At 37.2% G+C, this 23,344-nt stretch overlaps 2 protein-coding genes across 2 annotated transcripts; both read right to left on the reverse strand.

Annotated features, from left to right (window-relative positions):
* Positions 1–414: 414 nt before the first annotated feature.
* LOC113584701 (insulin gene enhancer protein isl-2b-like) lies at positions 415–4,243 on the reverse strand. The gene is made up of 6 exons (XM_027021780.3): positions 4,225–4,243; positions 3,756–3,945; positions 2,958–3,211; positions 1,929–2,215; positions 1,406–1,573; positions 415–1,190 (listed from the first exon to the last, which is right to left on the reverse strand). Exons 1-6 carry the CDS (start codon positions 4,241–4,243, stop codon positions 1,059–1,061), a joined length of 1,050 nt encoding a protein of 349 aa, XP_026877581.3. The 3' UTR covers positions 415–1,058.
* Positions 4,244–14,117: 9,874 nt separating this feature from the next.
* Positions 14,118–18,710, reverse strand: fbxo22 (F-box protein 22). The gene is made up of 7 exons (XM_027021778.3): positions 18,436–18,710; positions 17,627–17,759; positions 17,047–17,134; positions 16,826–16,930; positions 16,201–16,353; positions 15,842–16,007; positions 14,118–15,683 (listed from the first exon to the last, which is right to left on the reverse strand). The coding sequence occupies exons 1-7, from the start codon at positions 18,693–18,695 to the stop codon at positions 15,290–15,292; spliced, it is 1,299 nt and encodes a 432-aa protein (XP_026877579.2). The 5' UTR covers positions 18,696–18,710; the 3' UTR covers positions 14,118–15,289.
* Positions 18,711–23,344: the final 4,634 nt, after the last annotated feature.

Consider the following 23,344-nt stretch of genomic DNA (forward strand, 5'->3'; position numbering starts at 1 on the left):
TACCATTACACGATAACTCCAAATCTGTTGTCCAAAGCCGCCTATACGAGTGAGACGGAGCTCACCAAGACGCTAACCTTTAGAGACATTTATACGATCGGACAGCCTTAAAGCTAAACGAAAATGATGACGCCAATTATAAATCTCTAGGTATGTAAGTTAAATAATAATGAAGTTTCAAAAATAATTTTCTCATTTTTGTTTAGAGTTTTTCATATATTACTTTTTAGACGCTCAAAATTAGAGAGAACGTCCAAAGTAATTTAAAACCACAAACATGTCTATTAAGCAATTTAATAATGCACAAATGCATATTATTATTCATAATAATAATAACAATAATAATACACACAACAACAACAACAATAATAATAATAATAATAATAATGTTTCGTTTCCATTTTCATTTTTCTGTTTAATTTTTCCAACCCCCAATTCCTACAAATAATATGATGTGCATAAGAAGCAATACAGGTCTGTTTGTGGTAATTAGTTTTATGGTATATCATCGATAAACTCGTGTTGAATGTCGCAGTTTAGTAAGCCTGTCTTCTTAAAGGTCTCCAGACCCGAACGCTAAACCCACAAACTCACAATCACCTCGCTCAGCTTTATTTCTGTATGAATGATTAGAACAATAAATTACCATAAGTAATTTTACCATTACTAACCCTAACAATAAATTACTTTGCTCAAGAGGCACAAAATGTCTGTCACTAATCCACTTAGAAAGGCCTGTACTTTATATAAACAATTCTGTCAACATCATTCCTATCTTTCGGAGTCCCTAATGATTCGTATAAAAATGTCAGAGAGAGATACAGATGCCCATTTTGAATACATTTTTAGTATGACTGTGCGGTTTGCATCCGTTCGGTTTCGTTCACACTGCTCAACTTAGAAAAGATTCTCACTATAGTTTCTTTTCAGCACGCGAGATTTGTCCGCCGGAATTGTCCGGTCAGCTGTCTGATGGGAAACCCACTTTCCTATGAAACCCCGTGACTCGTGCTTCAGACGGACTGACTGTTAGTCCAGGCACGAGGACACTATCGTTCTCACGACTCCATCGGGCTCGGTACCATACTATTGGCTACCAGACTATTCGGAGTGTCCGGTAATTGTGATGACAAAGAAGTCACATCACTGCCCGATGAGTTGCTTCTAGATCCCGATTCCGAGAAAGATACCTGTGAGTGAGAAGAAAATTAACTGTTTTTTCATGTTTTATATTAATGGTTAATTGTGCCATTTGATTCCAAAATGCAGAAAATAATCCCTAAACCATGGAAAAATAAAAATAAATTAATTATCACCAATTTTGTGGTTGCACCTTCGCACACCGATATCAAGTACAGTTCATGTACGGTATCTTTTTCGCGCGCCTGAGTGAGTTGGCATTCACCAGCTGCTGGAAAACCGGTTGCTCCAGATCCCTCTGGAGCGCGAACTCGCCCAGGGCCTTCCAAGGCGGCTGGTAGGTGTGCACCTCCACCGGATGGCCGGGCACGGAAGCGTCAGGCCTGACAGGGCTTCCCGCGATCAGCGCAGTGTCCGTCAGGCCCTGACGATTCTGAGTCAGAAAACATTTCAATAAGTCCATGTACCTAGGCCTTTAAGACTAGTCCTTAAAAAACAGGTAAAAAAGCTATTTTAAAAAACTTTTCCCTTTCAATTAAGATATTCATAAGCGTAACTGAAAAAAACATCTGTCTATACTTTTAAAACCGAGATTTACAGTGTTCTCAAAATCAACCTCGAATGAGTCCTGGCACGGAAACTAAATTATAGACTCACTTAACTTTGTCTTCCAATTGTCTAATGTCTGAGGCCGGTCATTCATGATAATGAACTTTAAACGGTTACTGACACTCGCTACGGTGCTTGAATCTAAAATCCACCCCCATTATCTGACTATGTATGCTTACGGTCTTATCGCCGTGTTGCTGCTGTTGTAGCTGCTTCATTAGTATAGATCTTTTCTTGTCTTTGCACCGCTTGTTTTGGAACCAGACCCGAATGACCCGCGGGGTCAGACCCGTCATCTCAACCAGCTGCTCCTTCATGAGCGCGTCCGGCCGTGGGTTTGCGTTGTAGCACGTGCGTAAAGTGTGTAGTTGCTTTTCGTTCAGCACAGTTCGCACTCGCGTGGTCTTTTCTGATTGTCTGTGCACAGGATTCCTGTGTGGCGCCGGTCGGACCGACATCGGATCCGCTAAAGTGAAAAAAATGAACGAGAAATGTTGGTAATTATAATGCAAATAATCTTAATCAACTATATCAGAGAACACACGTTTCTATACTCATATTTTGCCTTGAATCAACTGGTTGAGTAATTAGACGTTGCCGATTTACCAAAAATATTAGCATCATCAGCAGCAGCAGTAGCTTATCAATAATGTTCATAGTAAATACATAGTAAATAAATAAACGCTAAATATTAATTTAAAAAATCACGTAAAAATCTTAAATCTTCTCACAAGAAATGCGTTACACTGCTGTGTTAATGTAAGTGACTGGTAGATTGTCCGTTTGCGTACGTTGTCAATATAGCACGTGCACAAGAGGAGTCGTTGTCGTTTTAAAAATGTAATTAGGCTCCAACCAGTCAGTCCAGTCGTGCAACAAACACTATTTCTTTTGGAAAACCCTTCTCAGACTTTTCAGAAACGAATTAAGACGCGGAAAACTGAGTCATGCTATTAAGATAATGGGGCATATATATTCATTTATTAAGATAACGGGGCATTTGTGTGTGTTTGTGTGTATATATATATATATATATATATATATATATATATATATATATATATATATATATACACACACACACACACACACACACACACACACACACACACACATTTATTTATTTATGTATTTATTTATTTACTTAGTTAATTAATTAATTAATTAAAAATAACGGGGCATCCTTAATCATGTAGTGCTGCACTGACCTGCCATATGTAACACTCTGTTGTGGATATGGTCTGGGCTGTGTGAACCCATTTCGTGCTCCAGTAGTAATCCGTGATCTTTTCTACACAATAGTTCGTCATCTCGTACGGAGAACTCATCCCCTGGTATGAGCTGCCGGCTACAGACCCCACAGCGGAAACACGGGATGTGATAGAGGGTGTCCCGCGCGCGCATGACCAGGTCCTTACGACTGAAGCCCAAGCTGCATTTTGCGCATTTGATTCCGAAAAGTCTGTCCAAGAAAGGAAATACTAAACATACACAATTTATACAAGGCAACATAGACTAATAGGACACTGTTAGGATATTTCTATTTTAGACATCTACATGTTTTATGTTAAACAGTTTATTATTATTATTATTATTATTATTATTATTATTATCATTATTATTATTATTGTTGTTGTTGTTGTTGTTATTGTTGTTGTGGTGGTGGTTAGTTACATTTATATAGCGCCTTTCTCGAACTCAAGGACGCTTTACAGACAGATATCAACTCTTACAATCACTCATCCACACCGATGTGTTGTTTAGAAACCTTCCAACTATTTAACCCATTCTAAACATTTCTGAGGCTATAAACGGTGGTCTTGCAATTATTTATCTACGTGTCCTGTGACGCTGGTGTGCAATACTTAGGGTTAGGTTTACAGATTCTTCTGTAAATACCAAATATCCCTTTATTTGTTATTTAGATTCTTGGTCTAAACCGACTTGTATTCTATGTATATCGACTTTACTTATGTTATATACTTTTAGGATATTTGAAACCATACCTTACATAATCTCTCTTGCAGTAGGTCTTCCCCTCGCGGACAAAGCAAGTACAAGTCTCATCGAGATACTGGCTGCATTCTGCGCATTTCAGGCAAGTCGCGTGCCACTCCAGATCGGGGGAGACCCGAAGGATATACTGATCATGGATCTGACTTCCGCAGCCGACACACATCGCCAACCCAGACTTCTCTGCGCATGAAAAAACAAGACCATCACTGAGCGTCATCTACAGAGAGATCAGAGTTCAGATTTTGCAGTTAAACATAATATTGAAGCACACAGTAGTGTCAAGTTTTTCATCAAATACATACAATATAACACATTTTCAATATACTTAACATCCATAGCAGAAAAACAGAAGCCTGCTTAGGAGTAAACAGTAAATTCACCTGACTGAGAGAAACATTTGTCGGTAAATTATGCAATTCAGAGAAAATTCTTCAGATTTGCTTGCGCGCAGTTACTTACTTTTGGAATGATCGCCCATATCATCCAAGAAATAATTCAATATTATATCCACCATATAGGACACAAAATACGCGATCAAACCAAGAAACTGTATCGTTAGCACTCTGCTGCCTGACAAGTATAATTGGAAATTAAGAGAGATGGAGAAAGGGAGAAAGAGAGTGGATGAGATCGCTGTGCACAGTCTGCAGTGTCTCACACACGATATGACGTCACACTTTAAAACGGATTCTTCAATAGTGGGCAACAGGCATCTAGGGACAGTCGTAGGGGGAAATGATTGATGACACACCCCGGATATGATGAAACAAGTGCATAGTTTTACCATTGATTATTTCTAGTTAGAAGACTGCATAAGGTACTCACTGAATGCTAATGTACATCAGGCTATCAGAGATAGGAATGTTCAATAGTTCAGTGCGAAGCATATCAGGCCAGTTAGGGTTAGGGTTAGAGACAAGTTATGAAATATTTACACAACATTTTGTATGTTGTGGTTTTTGAATACTGCAAATAATAAACCTAGGAAAGAGTTGCTATAATTTTTATTTCCAGAATGATCTAGGTACTTTAATGGCTGTGGTGCTTCTAAAACAAAAACATGATGACATCTATTGGAGTAACAATCGACTATTTGTGGGAGTTCAAAAAGACACTTGAACTAATATTATTCACAAATTTTAACCATCAGATGTTATTTATTGATGTGATATTGAAACAATGTTTCTATTTTTTATCTACAGAGTGAATTCAAGTGGACAGTTAATTTTTTCCTTAGACAATGTGATACCGTATTAATTATGAAACAGTTTTGATTAATATGTTACCAAAATAACTGATCTCGTTACATTTCACGGACAAGACGTTAGTAGTAGGCTAAATTGGAATAAGTAATAATTAGCCTAGATTTAGGACATTGTTTCATATTAGCAGTAGCAGTAGCAGTTACAGTTCAACAGCATTGGAAATGATACTTTAAGGAATTAGCCAATTAACTAATAAGGAATAAGATCTCTACAAAAATGAACAGGTATGTATTCATTTTTAGTACTGGTTCAAATAGTTCTGTTCCAGTAGTCTAAATCTTCATTTGGCGCATGCTATCCTTACATGAACTGGGATATTAGTTATTATTATTATTATTATTATTAGTAGTAGTAGTAGTAGTAGTACTAGTAGTAGTAGTAAACAAATGAATAAAAATATTGTAATATTGTTAGCTATAGCCATCTCACATAGGCTAGTTTATATTTTACTGCTTGCTTCAGATAGACTTAATTTCTTGCACACTACAGTAGATTACAAATTATATACTATATCAATAATTATAAGGGCACTCCGATGTTTGATAACCACAACACTTGTATGAACTGTTACTGCTTAAATTAGGCTTTGTTTTCTTATACGACTGTGAAACAGCTACAAAGTCTGTAAGTCGTAGAGTACTTTAAAATAATAACTCTATTCATTACAATAACGTTATATAGGCCTACTTGATTTCAGTATGTATGGCTAATCTAAAAAGAGACAGACAAAAGGATCAAATTAATGAAAATTAAGGAGAGTTCATAATTTAGGGAGTCTCCATTTACAGCTCTAATTCACAGTATGCCATCACGGGTTATCTCGCGATATTGAAAATAACTTTCGAGATACAACATAATTGCATAAAGCAATTACTAGACCCAATCAGAGATACCCAATAGCCAGTAGTTAGATTTGTATTAGGACCTCTTCAATTGTTCTACAGTCTCTTTTCTACAGTCAGTATCTTAGTTATCTTCAGAAAGCTTTTCTTGCTATATGGCTGGTAAGGCTTTGTGAACTCGGTAATATTTCATCGACAGCAGCTTCGACAGACAGTAGCGTTTTATCCTTTTTAAGACTTTGTTGATGTTTGTTTACTCTAAAACTGTATTTGTTGCGTCAGTATCTTAAATATTTAAAGAGACATTTCATCAATAGACGTTATAATATTTTAAGTACAGACTATACAAAACAATTGCTGTATAAACCAAAATGTATTAGAAATTGCACATATTACCAATAAAGTGGTTTAAATATATTTTTCAAAATACCAATAACTTAAGTGTACCTCTCAAAATGGCTATTTTGTGTCCCACCTTGATGGAAATGATCTCTCAAGGCAAATATAATATTAGAAATAAAGTTATCCCTATTTTTGTGTGGTTTGACTGATACAGGTAGCACTTAAGCATGAAAACACTATTTTGCATTGACACATTTAACAAATGTGTGTCACTAAAGAAAATAACAGCACTGCAGCTGCCAGGTGATAGTGTGAGAGATGTATGATTTATGATGCTGTGTGTGTGTGTGTGTGTGTGTGTGTGTGTGTGTGTGAGAGAGAGAGAGAGAGAGAGAGAGAGAGAGTGAGTATGATAGTATTTGAGAGATGTGTGATAGTTTCTCTGTGTGTGTGTGTGTGTGCGTGTGTGTGTGTGTGTATGATAGTGTGTGAGAGATGTATGATGGTGTGTTTGTGTATGATAGTGGGTGAGAGATATATGATGGTGTATGTGTGTGTATGATAGTGGGTGAGAGATGTATGATGGTGTGTTTGTGTATGATAGTGTGTGAGAGATGTATGATGGTGTGTTTGTGTATGATAGTGGGTGAGAGATATATGATGGTGTATGTGTGTGTATGATAGTGGGTGAGAGATGTATGATGGTGTGTTTGTGTATGATAGTAGGTGAGAGATATATGATGGTGTATGTGTGTGTATGATAGTGGGTGAGAGATGTATGATGGTGTGTTTGTGTATGATAGTGTGTGAGAGATGTATGATGGTGTGTTTGTGTATGATAGTGGGTGAGAGATATATGATGGTGTATGTGTGTGTATGATAGTGGGTGAGAGATGTATGATGGGGTGTGTGTGTGTGTCTATGATAGTGGATGAGAGATGTATGATGGTGTGTGTGTGTGTATGTATGAGAGATGTATGATGGTGTGTGGGTGTGTGTATGATAGTGAGTGAGATACATGATTTTGTGTGTGTGTGTGTGTGTGTGTGTGTGTGTATGATAGTGTTTGAGAGATGTATGACGGGGTGTGTGTGTGTGTGTGTGAGAGAGAGAGAGAGAGAGAGAGAGCGAGAGAGAGAAGTCAAGTATGAATAATGGCTTAATCTGCCTCTTATAAGATGATGTATTGTGACAGGAAAATTAATGTTAAATTAATGTGTGTGCATGTGTCTCTAGGTGGTATGTTTGTGGTTGGATAGTGTGTGTGTGTGTGAGTATTCGTTTTGGTGTGGTGTGTGTGTGCCTGGTTGGTATGTGTGTGGTGGTATGTGTTTGAATGATATGTGGGTGTGTGGTTGGGTTATGTGTGTTTGTTTGTGTGTGTGGGTTGTATATGGTTATTTTTTTGTGTGGGTGTGTGTGTGGGTGATGCATGTGTTTTTAGGTGTTTGGTTGGTGTGCGGGTGCATGATTGGGAGGTGTGTGTGTGGTTGAGTGATGTCCATGTTTGTTTGTGTGGTGTGTGTTTAGGTGGTATGTGTGTTTGGTTGGGTGGTGTGTATGTTTGGGTGGGGTGTGTGTGTGGTTGGGTGGTGTTTGTGTGGTTGGTTGGTGTGTGTGTGTGGTTGGGTTGTGCGCATGTTTGTTTGGGTGGTGTGTGTTTTGTTGGGTGCTGTTTAGTCAGTGTGTGGGTAGTGTGTGTGTTTGGTTGGGAGGTGTGTGGGTGTGTGTTTGGATGGTACATGTGTTTTTAGGTGGTGTGTGGGTGTGTGTTTGGGTTGTGTGTGTTTGGTTGGTTGGTGTGTGTGTGTTAGGGTTAGGAAATTCTCCCTCCCTTTAGCCAGTGAGGCATGTTGGCTCAGCAGAACACAGAAAACTCACAGAGTGGCAGCAAACCACCTGTCCATTTCCATGTGTGTGCAGTCTGACTCTCACATGTTCCTAAAGCAGGAGAGATGACTGTCGGTTGTCCAGTGTGTTCACAGATAGATGCTGGACTCTCTGAGGTCTGCAGCGGGAGCATTAAATGGCACTGAAATATTCATATTTGAAATATTCATGTTTGTCTAAGAGCAGCTGATTTGCCCTTCCCAAGAGAGGCAACAGAGGAGTGGTGCTAGGCTGAATCCCAGCCCCGCCCTCAGCTCCACCCTCAGCACGGCAGACTCCGCCCTCAGCTCCACCCTCAGAACGGCAGACTCCGTGTGCGCTCAGCCCCGCACACAGATGTACTCTGTATATGTCTTGTATGTACTTCTAGAATTCCTGATGATATATCAGATAAGGAGAATGTATAGAGCAAAGATGGAAGCTACACATACAAATACAGTCTAATCATATGCATAATTTACATATATAAGCATAAAAATAAGTAAAAGTCAAATGTGTTGAAATATCACTTTTTAAAACAGCTGTTGTCACAAAGCAGCTTTACACATGTCGGTGTCCAAGCCCCCAGTGAGCAAGACAAGGGTTCTGCTCCCTGTGGTAGATTTTCTTATTATTGATACTGAAAATCGGCTGCACCTTTTGATCTAAGCAGACATGGTGGGTCATAATGCACTAGGAGTTCGCTAAGGTACTGTGGAGCAAGATGATTCAGTGCTTTGCAGGTCATTAGAAGTATTTTATAATCAATACGAAATTTACTGGAAGCCAATGTAATGCAGCTAAGATAGGAGTGATGTGATCAAGTTTTCTAGTTCTAGTAAGAACTACTAGGCTACTGCATTTTGAACTAGGTGAAGCTTGTTTAGGCTCTTAGTGGTATAGCTTGATAGTAAGACATTACATTATCAGTACATAACTGATAAATGCATGGACTAGCTTTTCTGCATCATGTGAGGAGAGTATGTTCCTAATCTTTGCAATGTTCCTGAGGTGGAAAAAGGCTGTCCTAGAAATTTTATTGATATGAGGTTCAAATGAGAGACTGGGACCCAAGATCTTTAACTGTTAAAGAAGGTGTGAATGGGAGACCAACAAGGTTTATTATGTAATTAGATAGCTGTCCTAGCTGTCTCTGGGCCTAATAAAAGCACTTCTCTTTTGTCAGGATTAAGTGAGAGAAAGTTTCTCAATATCCAGTGTCATAGTGTCATATCCTTTACACATTGCTCAGTAATATTAAGATGATGTTTGTTCTCTAGTTTGGCTAAGATATATAATTGAATATTGTCAGCATAGCAGAGAAAACTTCCACAGTGTCTATGTATAATGCCACCTAGAGGTAGCATATATAAAAAAACATGGGCCCTAGGACAGATACCTGTGGGACACCAAAACAAACCTTGGTGTAGGCTGAAATGTCTTCATTTATGTGGACAAACCGGTAGCACAACAGCATTTTAGTCTATATAGTAAAATGTTGTGATCTGTGGTGTCAAATGCTGCACTGAAATCAAGCAATATAAACAAAGAGACATAATCCTGGTCAGAAACCAACAACAGGTCATTAACTACTTTAATCAGTGCTGTCTTTGTACTATGATTAGGCCTAAACCCAAACTGAAAGGCTTAATGTATCTGGTTCTGATATATGAGCTTAGCTGCTGAGCTAAAGCTTTTTCTAGGATCTTAAAAAAGGGAAGGAATAAATAAAGAGAAACCAACCTGTAGTTTGATAGTTAACGTAGTTCAAGCTTAGATTTTTTGATAAGTGGTCTGGTTATTACTAATTTGAATGATTTAGGTACATAGCCAATGTTTAAGGAGAAGTTTATTAAATGTAGTAAAAGTTCGATTATTTGAACCTTGAGATCACAGATGTTAGCTCAGGCTCTTGGATAGAGGTAAAGGATAATAATATCTTTATTGGCTTTGATGTTCTGGGATAGGGTTAGGCTAATAAGTGCTTTTCTATACTTGATAAGGCTCTCCTGGCATGTGAGCTGGAAGAGTAAAAGTTTAGTGTTGCGTCATTTACGTTCTACCTTTTGAGTATTCTGTTTTATATTGCAAATATGATGACTATACCAAGGTACTAATGTTTTTCCATAATTTCAGATACACTGTAAATATGAATCTTGGGTGACATCTCGTGGCGATCAGCAGAGGGTTGTCTGGCCTCCACTCTGGATTGTCATTAATTATATAGTATATATAAATATATATATAAAATCAAGTAAGCTCTACGAGCTCTAAGAGTAGTTATAATAAAGTAGGCCACTTTTTCAGGGGTAGAGTGAAAACAGATTGCTGTGGTTAATTTCACTTTGTAGTTCAGGCCATTGGACTCTAAATGGAGGTTTGGCCAGTGACCACAGACACTTCAGTGACCCAGAGACTCAGTGAGGAACTGTCTTATGAATCCTCACATGTCCATTATCCTCCACAGGGGAGAAACACTGAATTATTCAGGCTGTAGAAGGGGAGGCATGAACACAGGTTTGTGTGTGTGTGTGTGTGTGTGTGCAGACACAGATGCTTAACACATGACAATAACAGAGTAATCAACAAGCTTTTGGGTAAGTGTTGGATTTCAAGTTAAATTTTCAGGTCTGTATCTCTCTGATAGTGGCTGTGTTAAGAATTAAGAGTATAACAAAGTTAAAAACAATTCTTTGATTTCATATTTAAAATATAAATAAAAATGTGGAAGAAATTAAATTGAACGCTGTTCCTGAGTTAGCATCTTGTCCTGCTCACTCTGTCACTCACATCACACTGAGCTGCCCAAAAATGTGGGCAGGGCTGAAATGCTAAAACATTCACAAATTGCTAATTCACTTTCACTTTGTTCACTGTGAGCAAAATTAATTCTCTCTCGACCTTAAATTATAGTGATTCATTTTCTTGAAGAAATTTGAGCTCTATGAAAATGTCTTTTCTAAATATATATTTAGCTTTAGTCTACAACTGGCTTCACTTTAAGACCTTCCCTTTAAGACCTCACCTTTAGAAACTTTACATTAACTGCTTCACTGCACAATCACAACTGCAATATCAGCATGCTTTCACCATCTTGTATTTGAGTTGGTACTACTGACTTGCTTTTAATGAACTACTAAATACTTGAATATAAATTTAATTAGCAATAATATTGTTCTAAATGAGCAACAGCTACTGTGATCATTAAGCAACAGCCAAAGAAATTGATTTCTCTGATATGTTTCTATTTGACAGCTCCTTAATTATAATATGTAAAGATAAATTATTCACATGTTTACATAGATATGCAAATAGGCTGACAAGCCATGCAGCCCGTGCCTTTACCGGCTGAGACTGATTTACTTTTTTCTACATGCTATGGTTACTCTCTGCATCATTAAGGTTTCAAAACAAACATCCACATACAAATTAATCCACCCAATCAATTATAAATCATCCCAGGTGATTGATGTAATTAATTTTTACACAAGAATCATTCCATGCTTAGCCTGATTGTGTGGCCTGGACGAAGCTGCTTGTAATTCACTGTTTTCTTATGTGCATTTTAGGATTAACATAAACTGATATAACTGTATAAATGTGCATCTTAGGTCTTAACATAAACTGAGACCTGAGAGATAACGATAATTGTAGAGGTCTAGAGGAAAAGATTAAAATAAAAGGACATTCATTTGACCTGCCAAACTGTACTGAGTTTCCCCAACCTGGACTACAAAGTGACCCACCTGACATTGAAATACTGGTGTGAACAATATTTATCTGGAAACTGTAAATTATCAGATTAAGCTCAGTACCATAGGCTGTCAAATAGTACACAATAACTTAATCTATAAGACCATCATTAGCTAAACTACCAGAATATCATTTTTTGACCCAAGTTAATCTGCAACTGTTTCCATTTATTGTTTCCAGTTACGGTTATTATTTTTATATGCAGTGTTCTATCCCACGTCAAAGGAGGGTCTCTGGTCCTGCCAGTGTTTCCTTACTTCCTTGGTTTGTTCATTAGGGGTTGAGACATAGTGCCTATAAAGCTGCTTTTTGACAAAATCTATTGTAAAATGCTTTATATAAATATATTTGGTCATCCTCAGCATCCCCAAAGAGAAGCTACTCCCTGGAGGCTGTGTTCATTTATTCATCAGTAGTCCATCCCAGCAGAACCACCCACAATGCTACTTTACACCAGTGCAGACACCACAATCAGTGTCTTAATGAAACACAGGGAAGTTACACACAACTCCCTCCCATCCAAAACCACCTTTACCTGTAAATGGTCATCACTCTCTTTGTGTATTTTATCTGTATTTGTGGTTCATATAATTATTTCTGTTTTGTGTGTTAACTCAGATTTTATCATAAGACTTTTATTGTTCCAAGATTAATTATGAGCAGAATAGTCTAGTAGTTATAAGGGAAATCTTCCAAAGTGACTTGTGTTTGCCCTACAAACCTTTTCTTTAGGAGACAATAGTGGCCAGGTGCTCTGTCAGCCCAGAGACACAAGTGCCTAGTGCAGTATTGGGCAAACAGAACACATACTGAAAAACATCATCATTAAGTGCCCACCAAGAATCTGTTGTTTCAGATTTACTAGTCCCCAGGTGACACGAACAGATGCTATTCACTGTTTCTCTCTGTGGAATGGAAGTGCAGGATTCCCTATGCAAGAGCCTGTGTCCTTACTGAATGAGGGCAGCTTCAGCACTGAGGAACTAGTATAATCCTAAAAGCATTTCCGTCTGCATCGATCCAGGAGCCATTCGTAATGGGACAGGCACCCTGCTCCAGTAGAGCAGAACCCTCAGACTGACTCCCAAGCAGCAGGCAAAGTGCCACATTTCACTCCAGCCTGGTACTCTGGCCACTGGCTGCCATCTTACACATAGATATAATTTTTTCTGCTGTGAGGACTCTGGCCTCTTTTACCCTCAGGGAAATAGATGATTTATTATTTATTACATGTTTGAGGGTTTAAAAAATTTTTTTTTAATTAAAAACAACTGAATTAGTCATCTGTGGTTACTTATATGTGCAGCTAGGATTAGGGTTACTTATATATGTAATTGCACAATTACAAAATTAAAGAAAATTTATATATATATTATTATATATATATATATATATATATATATATATATATATATATATATATATATATATATATATAGAGAGAGAGAGAGAGAGAGAGAGAGAGAGAGAGAGAGAGAGACAAAGAGAGAGATATTTGATGAAAAGGTGTCACCTAGGGTACAGTTTCTGATCAGGTTGTTCTAATCTTGAGTTTCTATATTTAATAGATTTGTTTGTGAACATTTTTAATGTATCAGCACAAATAAACTTTCAGCTACATAGCCAAACTAAAACACACACACACTGTATGTAAGGTAAAGTACTCAATAACTAAAATAACACTGCATATGCTATACAAGTTGATTACTCAATACAGACAAAGATTTAAGACAAATATTTCTTCTTTTATTGGCGTGTAGGGTTTGAGGTTGTGTTTGTTTGACAATGACACACTGTAAACAAAGGCGTTGGGCCAAATTCTTTTTTTTTTTCTATTTATATTGTCCACGTTTCTCTCAGGTTTTTCATATTTATAACATACAACAAAAGCAGAGGTTTTGTGCATGTCACTGAGTTGCTGACTTTATTTTGTAATCAATAGAAGCTATTAGGACAAAGTGAAAGGGTCAAAAAGGCTTTTACTTTCCATCAGTCCTCAAACTGTTGTAGCACAAAGGCTTTTGGCTTTGGTATATTTGGAAGAAACTGTACAAAATAACATTGCATATGCGATATATATGATGCATTTGTGTTTTTATAGCTGAAAAATACAATTGAATTAAAACACAATGACCCAAAGCAAATATTTCTGTACTTATGGAGATCCACAAGGACGTCAAAAGAAGAAACAATAAACAGCTAATTCAGAGTCTCATTTAGATCATGTTTTGGGTAGCATTCAGTAGGACAAAAAAATGCACTGTAATTGCACAAACCACCATTTAGAAACAAATTCTTTTTTAATAAGGGATTGATTTTAGTTGTATAAATATTCCATCTATTTTCCATCTTTAAAATTTACATTTTATTTCACCTGCTAAAGCATATTGGTTATGATCAAAATGTGACGGTTCAGTCAATTGTTTCAGGAATTGTTTTAATCAGTTAACCAAAACAGACTCCACTTAAACGGGAATGCAATCAGGCCCTCTCTCCCATAATGTAAAGGTAATAAATAAATGTAATTTGTGGCATACTTTGCATCTCCCCTTAACACTGCCATCTGCTGGTGAAGTTTGTGATGGTACATTTTCCCCAAATAGACAAAGACAGTGAAACAATGAAAGCCAGCACATCTCTGAACTAAAGAAAAATAATTCTAATTTATTAAGAAGTTTAACACTGAAAGCACACACACACACACACACACACACACACACACACACACACACACACAGTCATTGGAGTGCAGCCTATTCATTTAACTGAGTACAATAAAGGATTAGGAATGTTTACAGTGACTAACTGCACTATTGTAATTAGTAAATGCCCTCCAGAAGAAAAAGAAAATGGCGCAAAAAAAAAATTTAAAAAAAAAAATTATAAAAATAAAGATCAATAGAACAAATCAATTCCATTCAGTTCCCACGCAATAGGAAAACAGACTTATGTAAAGATAGCAACTACTTTAACATACAAGTGCCAGGCACACCAGAGTAGTTTCAAATTAAGCCACTTTTTTCATACTTGTAAATTATTACTGAGATGATCTCTACAGAACACCTTCCCATTAAGAGTAGAAGCAACCCTTACATACATGGCAGTGGTTATTGTAGAAAAGTTGAACCCCTGCACACCAGAATAATGTACATTATGTAACACGGATGTAAAAAGTCCATTTTCAAGTCAGTGTTAGCACCATGCCAAAACAGACATACCACAAAATCATCTGTCCTGTTCATATACACAACAGTTTATCGTTAATTAAGAACATAAAAGAGAAAGCTACTAAGAGAATAACTGGATCCTCTCCAGTGGTTAACAACCCCCACAGCGACCCTAAACCTAACCACCCCCACAGCGAGGATTCAGGCCAGATCCAGCAATGGGGTTAGGGAAACCTCAGAATCGTTCTTGTGTGTGTGTGCGTGTGTGTGTCTGCATGTACGCACATCATCCCAGGTGCACCAGACTCATGATGGTGGTATAGCCGTGCTGTAGGCCGCTGGCGTCTGTCTCGCTCAGTGTGTAGCTGTCTTTCACAATGCGGTCGCAGCCGATCTCACCATTTCCAAAGAAGCCAAATAGAGGCACGGAGGGGAAGAGCTTGCGAAAGGCGTCAGCCTCCACGTTGTGCTGGTTGTTGTAGTGGTTTGGACCACGGGCCACACAGGCGAACATGAAGCCCACAGTGTTCCTCTCTGGGATGTTCGCAGCCTTCAGCCGTCGTATGGTGGCCTCGGCTGCACTGGGGCTGCTGACGTCCTGGTCCAGGAGCACAGACGCGCCCTGGATCCTGGAGCCACTCATAGCAAGACCCAGCACCCCAAACGAACCTGGCAAACAGCTGGTCACAGCACACAGAACACACACAGACACACACACAGACATACATCCATACATGCGAACACTTTTCAGAGTGAGTATTCATGAACAAATCATCTGTGACAATCTGCAGATACATTCAAAAAGAAGAAAAAAGAAGCCTGAGCCCAATTAACTTACCAGTCTTTGCGTTGGGGGAAGACCCTTTCCACATGACCGCCAGCAACAAGAACATTACTGTGGGCCAGAGGCTCCAGCAGCTGGTTAAGGAAACGCCCACCTCCTGATTTAAAGGCATTGTAGCCAAAGAGCAGCACCACCTTCATGTCAGGGTTCCCCACCAACCCTAAAGAACAAAACACCAACACTCCACCTCAAGTCACTCACACAAACACTATGACAAGTCCACAAAGTGGACAAATCAAATCTACTAACTTTAGATCAATTATGTAAACTTTTCTTTTTACCAAGATCTATAAAAAACAACACACATTAATTTATGTTCATAAATATTGCAGAAAGAAAAACAAAGCACTCACCTGCTTCCTCCAAAGCGCTCTTAGTGAGACTATTTTTGCAGAAGTGAAATGATCGTATATGAACTCCTTCCACAGCAGGAAACAGGAGGCTGAAACCTGCTTCCCCCTCCATGAACTCCTGCGGCGGTGCACGGTGCTGGCCACTAGGGGTCACTGTAACGTCAACAGTTTATGTCAGTTTGGCTGTGTAGCTGAAAATTTATTTGTGCTGATACATTAAAAATGTTGTCCACAAACAAATCTATTAAATACAAGATCTGAAGATTAGAACAATCTGTTCAGAAACTGTAGACTAGGTGACACCTTTTCATCACATTTATCTACTTAAGATGACATATTATTTTTGAAAAGGAAATATGAAAAATTTAAGTATTTTTAAACTTTCCAAAAATGTTCTTCAGAAATTAAAGAAAATAAAGTAAAATAAGAGAGAAAATACTGGATAAATGATGTTATTCTGATAAACTTCACATATAAGCAGACAAGCCTTTCCACTAATACTGCTGATTTGGACTGAAATTGACACTCGTTCAGCCTGCACGATCCAAATGAGCTGCACACTGACATTTATTTAAAACAATTCAGCAATGACCAAGACACATAACAGAGGAGCAGAGAGACTTACACACAACCCCTGGGGTGATGGCACATACGATGTCACAAGATCGAGGCAGCAAACGTCTCAGTTTGTCCATGGTGTCCAAGTCCCCCTCCTCCTCACACCTCCTGGCTGTGTTTACAGGAGAAATATTCAGTAATCAATCATTACAGATTATGGGAAAAATACTGAGAAATCATAAAGTTCATTAATCAGAGTGACTACACAAAGCATCAAGGGCCTCTCACCTTTTTTGTGTCTAAAAGAACCATTACGCCCACTGAAGTTTTCACTGTCTATCATTAATAAAGCTGTCTGAGGCAGCAGGAAGATGTTCTGCAGATAGGACACAGAGACAAATAATAAGCAACAATAATACTAGAGCAATAATCACAGGATTAGGAGTTAAAATAGGGTTATAATAATAATAATAATAATAATAATAATACTAGAGCCATAATCACAGGATTAGGAGTTAAAATAGGGTTATAATAATAATAATAATAATAATAATAATACTAGAGCCATAATCACAGTCCAGATGTTCTCTCCATTTGATTTGCTGTGAAGCTAAAGGAAATTGCAAACTACTAGAAGCTCCTCAATGGTGCTAAGCACCAGTGATCAAGATCAGCGGCAGTAAGCCATAATTCTGTAATAAAGACTTTCTTTTTATTATATTGGGCACTGTGTACACCATAAGTAAGGTTTGTCTGTTTTTACTAAATATGATTTGTCTAGCAATATCACCAACTATTCCATCCTTGCTGGTTCCAAACTTTGAGTCTATTTCATGATAATAAGTAGAAAAAAATAGACGCATCTGACTTCCAAGCCCTCTTTCATTGCTCCGAGGAGAACATGTTCTTCATATCTGGATGATCCAGATGCAGACAACCAGGTCATTTTCTGCTGACTGCGCAGGACTCTGCGCGCGCAGTTCCTCCACAGCCTGCACACTCTGCACAGAAAAACCATTAACACAAGCTAGTGTTACAATTCAACCAAACCCTCGCAATACCGCGATAGTGCTATACCAGCTACATCAACGGAACTTGCTCTTCAATGGCGTAAGTATCTTGAACTGCCAGTAAATCTGTAGCAGGTTTACAAGCTTTAAAAATGTAATAAAAGTTTTACTTTCGATACTACCAAGATATCCAGCTAACGCCAACCGACCTGATCTACAATAGAGAGCTAGCTAGCCGCATACTTCAAATATTGCTAGATTTGTTCATGTCTCAAATGTTTTCAGCGTGTTTACTCCTAGTGAATGTTAGCTCTAGTTCAGATTTTAGTCCGATTGCCACTTATCACTTGAAGATCACTGGCTAACTACCGTGTGTCGGGCACGTAACAATTAACCAAATATCTAGCTAATGCTAACGGTGTTTAGCAGGAGATAGGAATATGGACATGATCTGGCTCCTTAAACATAGATACAGCCAAATAAATCAGGTGGGCGATCTGGCTCCTTAAACACAGATACCCCAGATAACAACGCAGCTGGGTGAAACTGCCCTCCTGTCAGAATGTTTAGCATGTAGCGTCATCATTAGCTTGCTAGCTAACGCTAGCTGAGCAACACTAACCCCAAACCTAACAAGGCTAGGCTAAAGCAGTTCACTATTAACTACCTCGCTGTCTTGAAGAGCGCTTTAGTGGGGACGAAGGTCAGGATCCTCTCGACGACTTCAGCCACATTACTGAGCACAAACCCCGCTTTACTGTCCGCTGGACCGTGAGCTGCGTCTCCGTCCATCTTCACGATACACTCCGGCACGCCTCTGATGACGTGACGGAAACGGAAGTGTGTTTGTGAGTAGGGGGTTTGCTTGGTTTGGTTTGGTTTGGTTTTGTTTTTTAAATTTTCCAAGAAAAAGGTTTTACTGACCATTCCAACATACACAGATAGGGCATTGACAATGCTACACACAAGGGAATACAAGGGGAAAAACACACATACAAAATAAATGTTGCACCAAAAAAAAACAAAAAACAGATTTAACTGGGGAGTGGAGTTATACAAAGACCGAGTGATTTACAAATGTCAGCAGACTTTATAGCTTTCCTATCTGTTGACAATAGTCCTGATATACAGTTTTATCTCCTGTATAACTACCAATAACAAGGGCTTGTCATTACCACATTTTCATTTATTAATGTAGAATTCTGCCTAAATTATAATTAACAATATAAAACTATTTGCTTTATTTCTACAAATATCATTAAATGTGAAATCAATATAATCAATTACAAAGACTTTCTAAAGCAATTTTACATAATTGCAGTGTCAAAATAACTTAAATACGTGCATCACAAAGAGCCATTTGGGTTGAGGATCTTGTTTTATCTTAGTTAGGAAATTGGTCTTAGAAAATAAGCATAATATTTTGATCAATACTTTAATACTTTATATTACTAAACATTTGTGGGGTAAAGTCCAAATCTTCATCCAGTTCACAAATTTGTTCCAATAAAAAATAACAAAGGGAACAGAAACAACATTTCTGTCATCAGACACGGATTCCCTTGCTGTTGTGTTTAAGATCAGGAGAAAAGCAGATTGTGCCACCTGTGATATTTACCCTAAATGGACTTCTCATAAGTCCTTTAAATAATAATGAAATAATATATTGCTGACTCATCAGCTATAGACCAGCGGAGAACCAGCTATAATATATATATATATATATATATATATATATATATATATATATATATATATATATATATATATATATATATATATATATATATATATTTTTTTTTTTTTTTTTTTTTTTTTTGTTTATTTATTATTTTTTTTTAAACATAAAATATTACAATGTTATTCCAAATGTACGGTGAGAAATTGTGCTTGTAGATCATAAAGCAACATTTGCTTATGAAAATGGCCCAGTTTTAAAGGAAGTTTATAAATGTAAAATTAAGAAATTGTTTGATCCAATTAATCTTGAAAGTGTTATTGAGAGTAGGGAAATTCAGAAAATTTAAACCACCTGATCTGTATGTATTTATTACAACTGATTTCAAAACATAGTGAGTTTTATTTTTCCAGATACAGTTAAAATGAGAGTTGTCAACCGTCTTACATATTTGGTTGGAGACATCTAAAGATGTTAGATTAGGGTCAGGGTTAAAGTAAGTAATGTTATGTAAAGTATGTAATGTTATGCTTAAAGATGTAGGGTTAGGGTTAAAGAGGTAGGATTAGGGTCAGGGTTATGTAGCTGCATAACTATGTCTTGATATCCCTTCAGCTATAGATAACAACATACTTCCCTTTAAAGATAAATCCTTTAAAAATCAGAAAGTTGGTGTCCTCTTCATTTTTTTGATGGCTGGATCTAAGTTCAATTTTTGACCCTTAAAAATAACAAATAAAAATACCCAAATATTATTTTTCCATTGACGGGTATGTTAGCAATTTCCTGTCAGTCTTTTAAAACAGTCTTTTATTGATAAAGGCTGCATTTATTAATATTCAGATAAAGTTCAGAAGCCTGAGAGAAGGTTTGTATCCGCCCTAGGGCGACAGCAACATACAGTCTCTGGAAAAAGTGCAGTGTTGTCCACTAGTTGACAATTTCTCTACCTGCAATTAAGATCCCTGTTAGATTGTTTGATATGATCATTAGAAGTTCAAAGTACAAAGTAGGAAATGGTATGAGGGAAAAGGGCAACCTTGTATGTGAATGTTAGTAAATGTTGTATATGAGTGTTAGTAAAAGTTGAATACCTCTGGCTATATATATATGCTATATATGACTATTCTTGGGCTGCATTCACACCACATACTACATGCTACAAATGTACTAGCTAGGTAGATCACAATAATTATTAATCTGGGAATTCACCTACAATACCAACAAACAAAAGAGACATGAAAATCAGTGACATATGCATTCTCTTTTATTGTAGTTGTAATCACCGTAAAAATAACACATTTAAACAGTGAAAGGTTTGAGCAGTGTGATCAGGTGCAAAAGAAAAAAATTCTAAATTGTACACGTGATAATTATATAGGCCTACCCTTTCTGCAGTTTTAATAAAACTCAACACTAAGATGTTTGCAGCAACTCATATACTTACAATGTTTGATTAAGTGTCTGATTACATTTCTCTGGATTTCAAAATAATTGCTTATTTTCTTCATATTCTACACTTGCTGTTAACACACAATGCCATCTCACATCTCTAACAAGAGGTCTTTAAAATATATAAATCTGTCTGTGTGTGTGTGTGTGTGTGTGTGTGTGTGTGTGTGTGTGTGTGTGTGTGTGTGTGTGTGTGTGTGTGTGTGTGTGTGTGTGTGTGTGTGTGTGTATGTGAGAGAGAGAGAGTAAGCTGCTCTGGGATGCATGGACCCATGGACAATAGAGTAACAGGGCAGATGAAATAAGGCAGATGAAATAGGGCAGGTGTTTACATGCTCAAAGAGTTTGGTAATTGGGTTAGGGTTAGTTTAATTCACTTAGTTATGGACCTGAAAATATCAACAATAAACTCTATGTATCTTAAAAGAGATGTTATGTGCTGATGGTAATTTAATCTTTCTATCTCAAGTGTAGCCAACTGTCATATCCCAAAAATGTTGAAACATCCCCACATTCTTAGAGCAGAAAAATAAAAAATGTTTGTTTGTTTATACCTGTTTATGCATTTACTTGTGAATTAGTTAGACATTTTCAAAAATAAAAGTTTGAGACATATAACCATTAAGCTTCAGTTTAACTTTAAGTACAATTAGACTAGCCTATATTTGCAAAGATGATCATTAGAACAAGAAATGTAATCTGTACTACCACCACAGATGCTATTTAAGTAGATCCCATAAAATGTGTTTGAGGTGTGTGTTAGCTAAATGAAAGTGTGTGAGGTGTGTGTTAGCTAAATATGTCACATTAACATTCTTCATTACCAAAGCCATGTCCATTTGACAGACCATTTGTTCTAAATATACATTTGCAATAGTGTAATTAATCTACTCAGAAACAAACATTATATGAAACCAATATTTTGTAGACCATTCTTATGATTTCTTCAGCCTAAAATATGTGTAAATTAAGCTGTAAACCAGCAAAATGTATTATTTTGTGGCACTACTAGGGTTAGGTTAGGGACAAATTTCACTGCTGAAAGCATTAATGATTATCTCTAAACAATGTAAGAACTGGAATTTATAACTGTTTTTCTCTGTATATACTCTTTTTAAACTCCTAACCCTAACCCTAGCCCCTAACCCTATTTTCATTCCTAACCCTAACCCTAGTTTATGTACAATGCAGCCTTCTTGCCATGTTTGGTACCACTGTGTCTTAAATACGCTTTAAATGTCACACAGCCCTCCGGTCCAATAGCCCTGACCAACGAGGCTACTGCTGGGTTGCTTTACTACATTCCCCAGAATCCAGTGTGGATATCATCATCCCCTGAATACTAATGTTATGCACTAGTTTTTAGCTCTATTTAATTCCTGTAGGCTACCTGCTTCCTTGAGAAGTATCGCGTCTGTTCCTGTGAGTGTACTTCATTGTTTCCTGCACTCCCTCTGTTTTGACCATTTCACATTTACTTGACTTTGTCTTTGGTTGCCTTCAGTATTGTTTCTCTCTGGCTTTGTTTTGTTGGACTGGTTTTTGACTATGAGTTTTCGATTTACGCTTCTATAATAAACTATTAACTGATTTGCACACGTTTGGCCCTTCCTGCCACATTACATTAAGTTTCTTTTCATTTAGCTCTAAATATGTGTAGATGTTTTTAATAATATTTGTGTCTGTGGCAATACACTGTTTACTGTAGTTGCTATAGACAGAGAACAAGTTATAATTTGCCTGGAATAATAAACATAATCATTGTAGCCCACTACAATATCAACTGAAATGAAAAACCTTCCACTTAAATTGATTATGCAAGTAATAATTTATAAATGTCAGCCATTCACATGCCTGGTAAATATTAGTGCCATTACATTTTCATTTTCAAACCAGTGCAGCAACATGAATCTCAAATTTAAATGCTTACATGAAATGAAAAACACAATTTCTAATGTTAATATAATGCCATTAAAGGTACGTAGAGACTTTCAGTATGTTTAGTTTGCATATTACACCCTTATTACATCACTTCCTCAAATCAGTACCATATCTTTCAGTATTAGCACCTTGATCATGCAGTGCATAGAACTCCAGCATTAAGATCACATATTTAACTGCAGCATTAAAAGCACAATATTAAACTCCCGTATAATCCCAGTCTAGATTAAGCTTCAGTCTTTGTTGAGCGCTAAACTGAGTTCATGTGATAGTATTCAGTTTTTCTGAAGTTGTTGATAAAGGCATTCTAGCCAAAAAAATTCATAGACATATGAAGAGAGAAAGAGGCACACAGACTGAGAGAGGAAAGGTGTTAGTAAATATGTTGTTACATGACTTGATATCTGTTGACATACCTGCAAAAGTGAAACTCCAGAGACTGTCTGTCTCTTAGAAGGTACAACGGATTTTATTGCCAAAGGAAAACCGTAAACTTATCATGTTC

Source organism: Electrophorus electricus, chromosome 3 (assembly GCF_041902795.1).
Source record: "Electrophorus electricus isolate QZ-2024a chromosome 3, ASM4190279v1, whole genome shotgun sequence".
NCBI lineage: Eukaryota > Metazoa > Chordata > Actinopteri > Gymnotiformes > Gymnotidae > Electrophorus > Electrophorus electricus.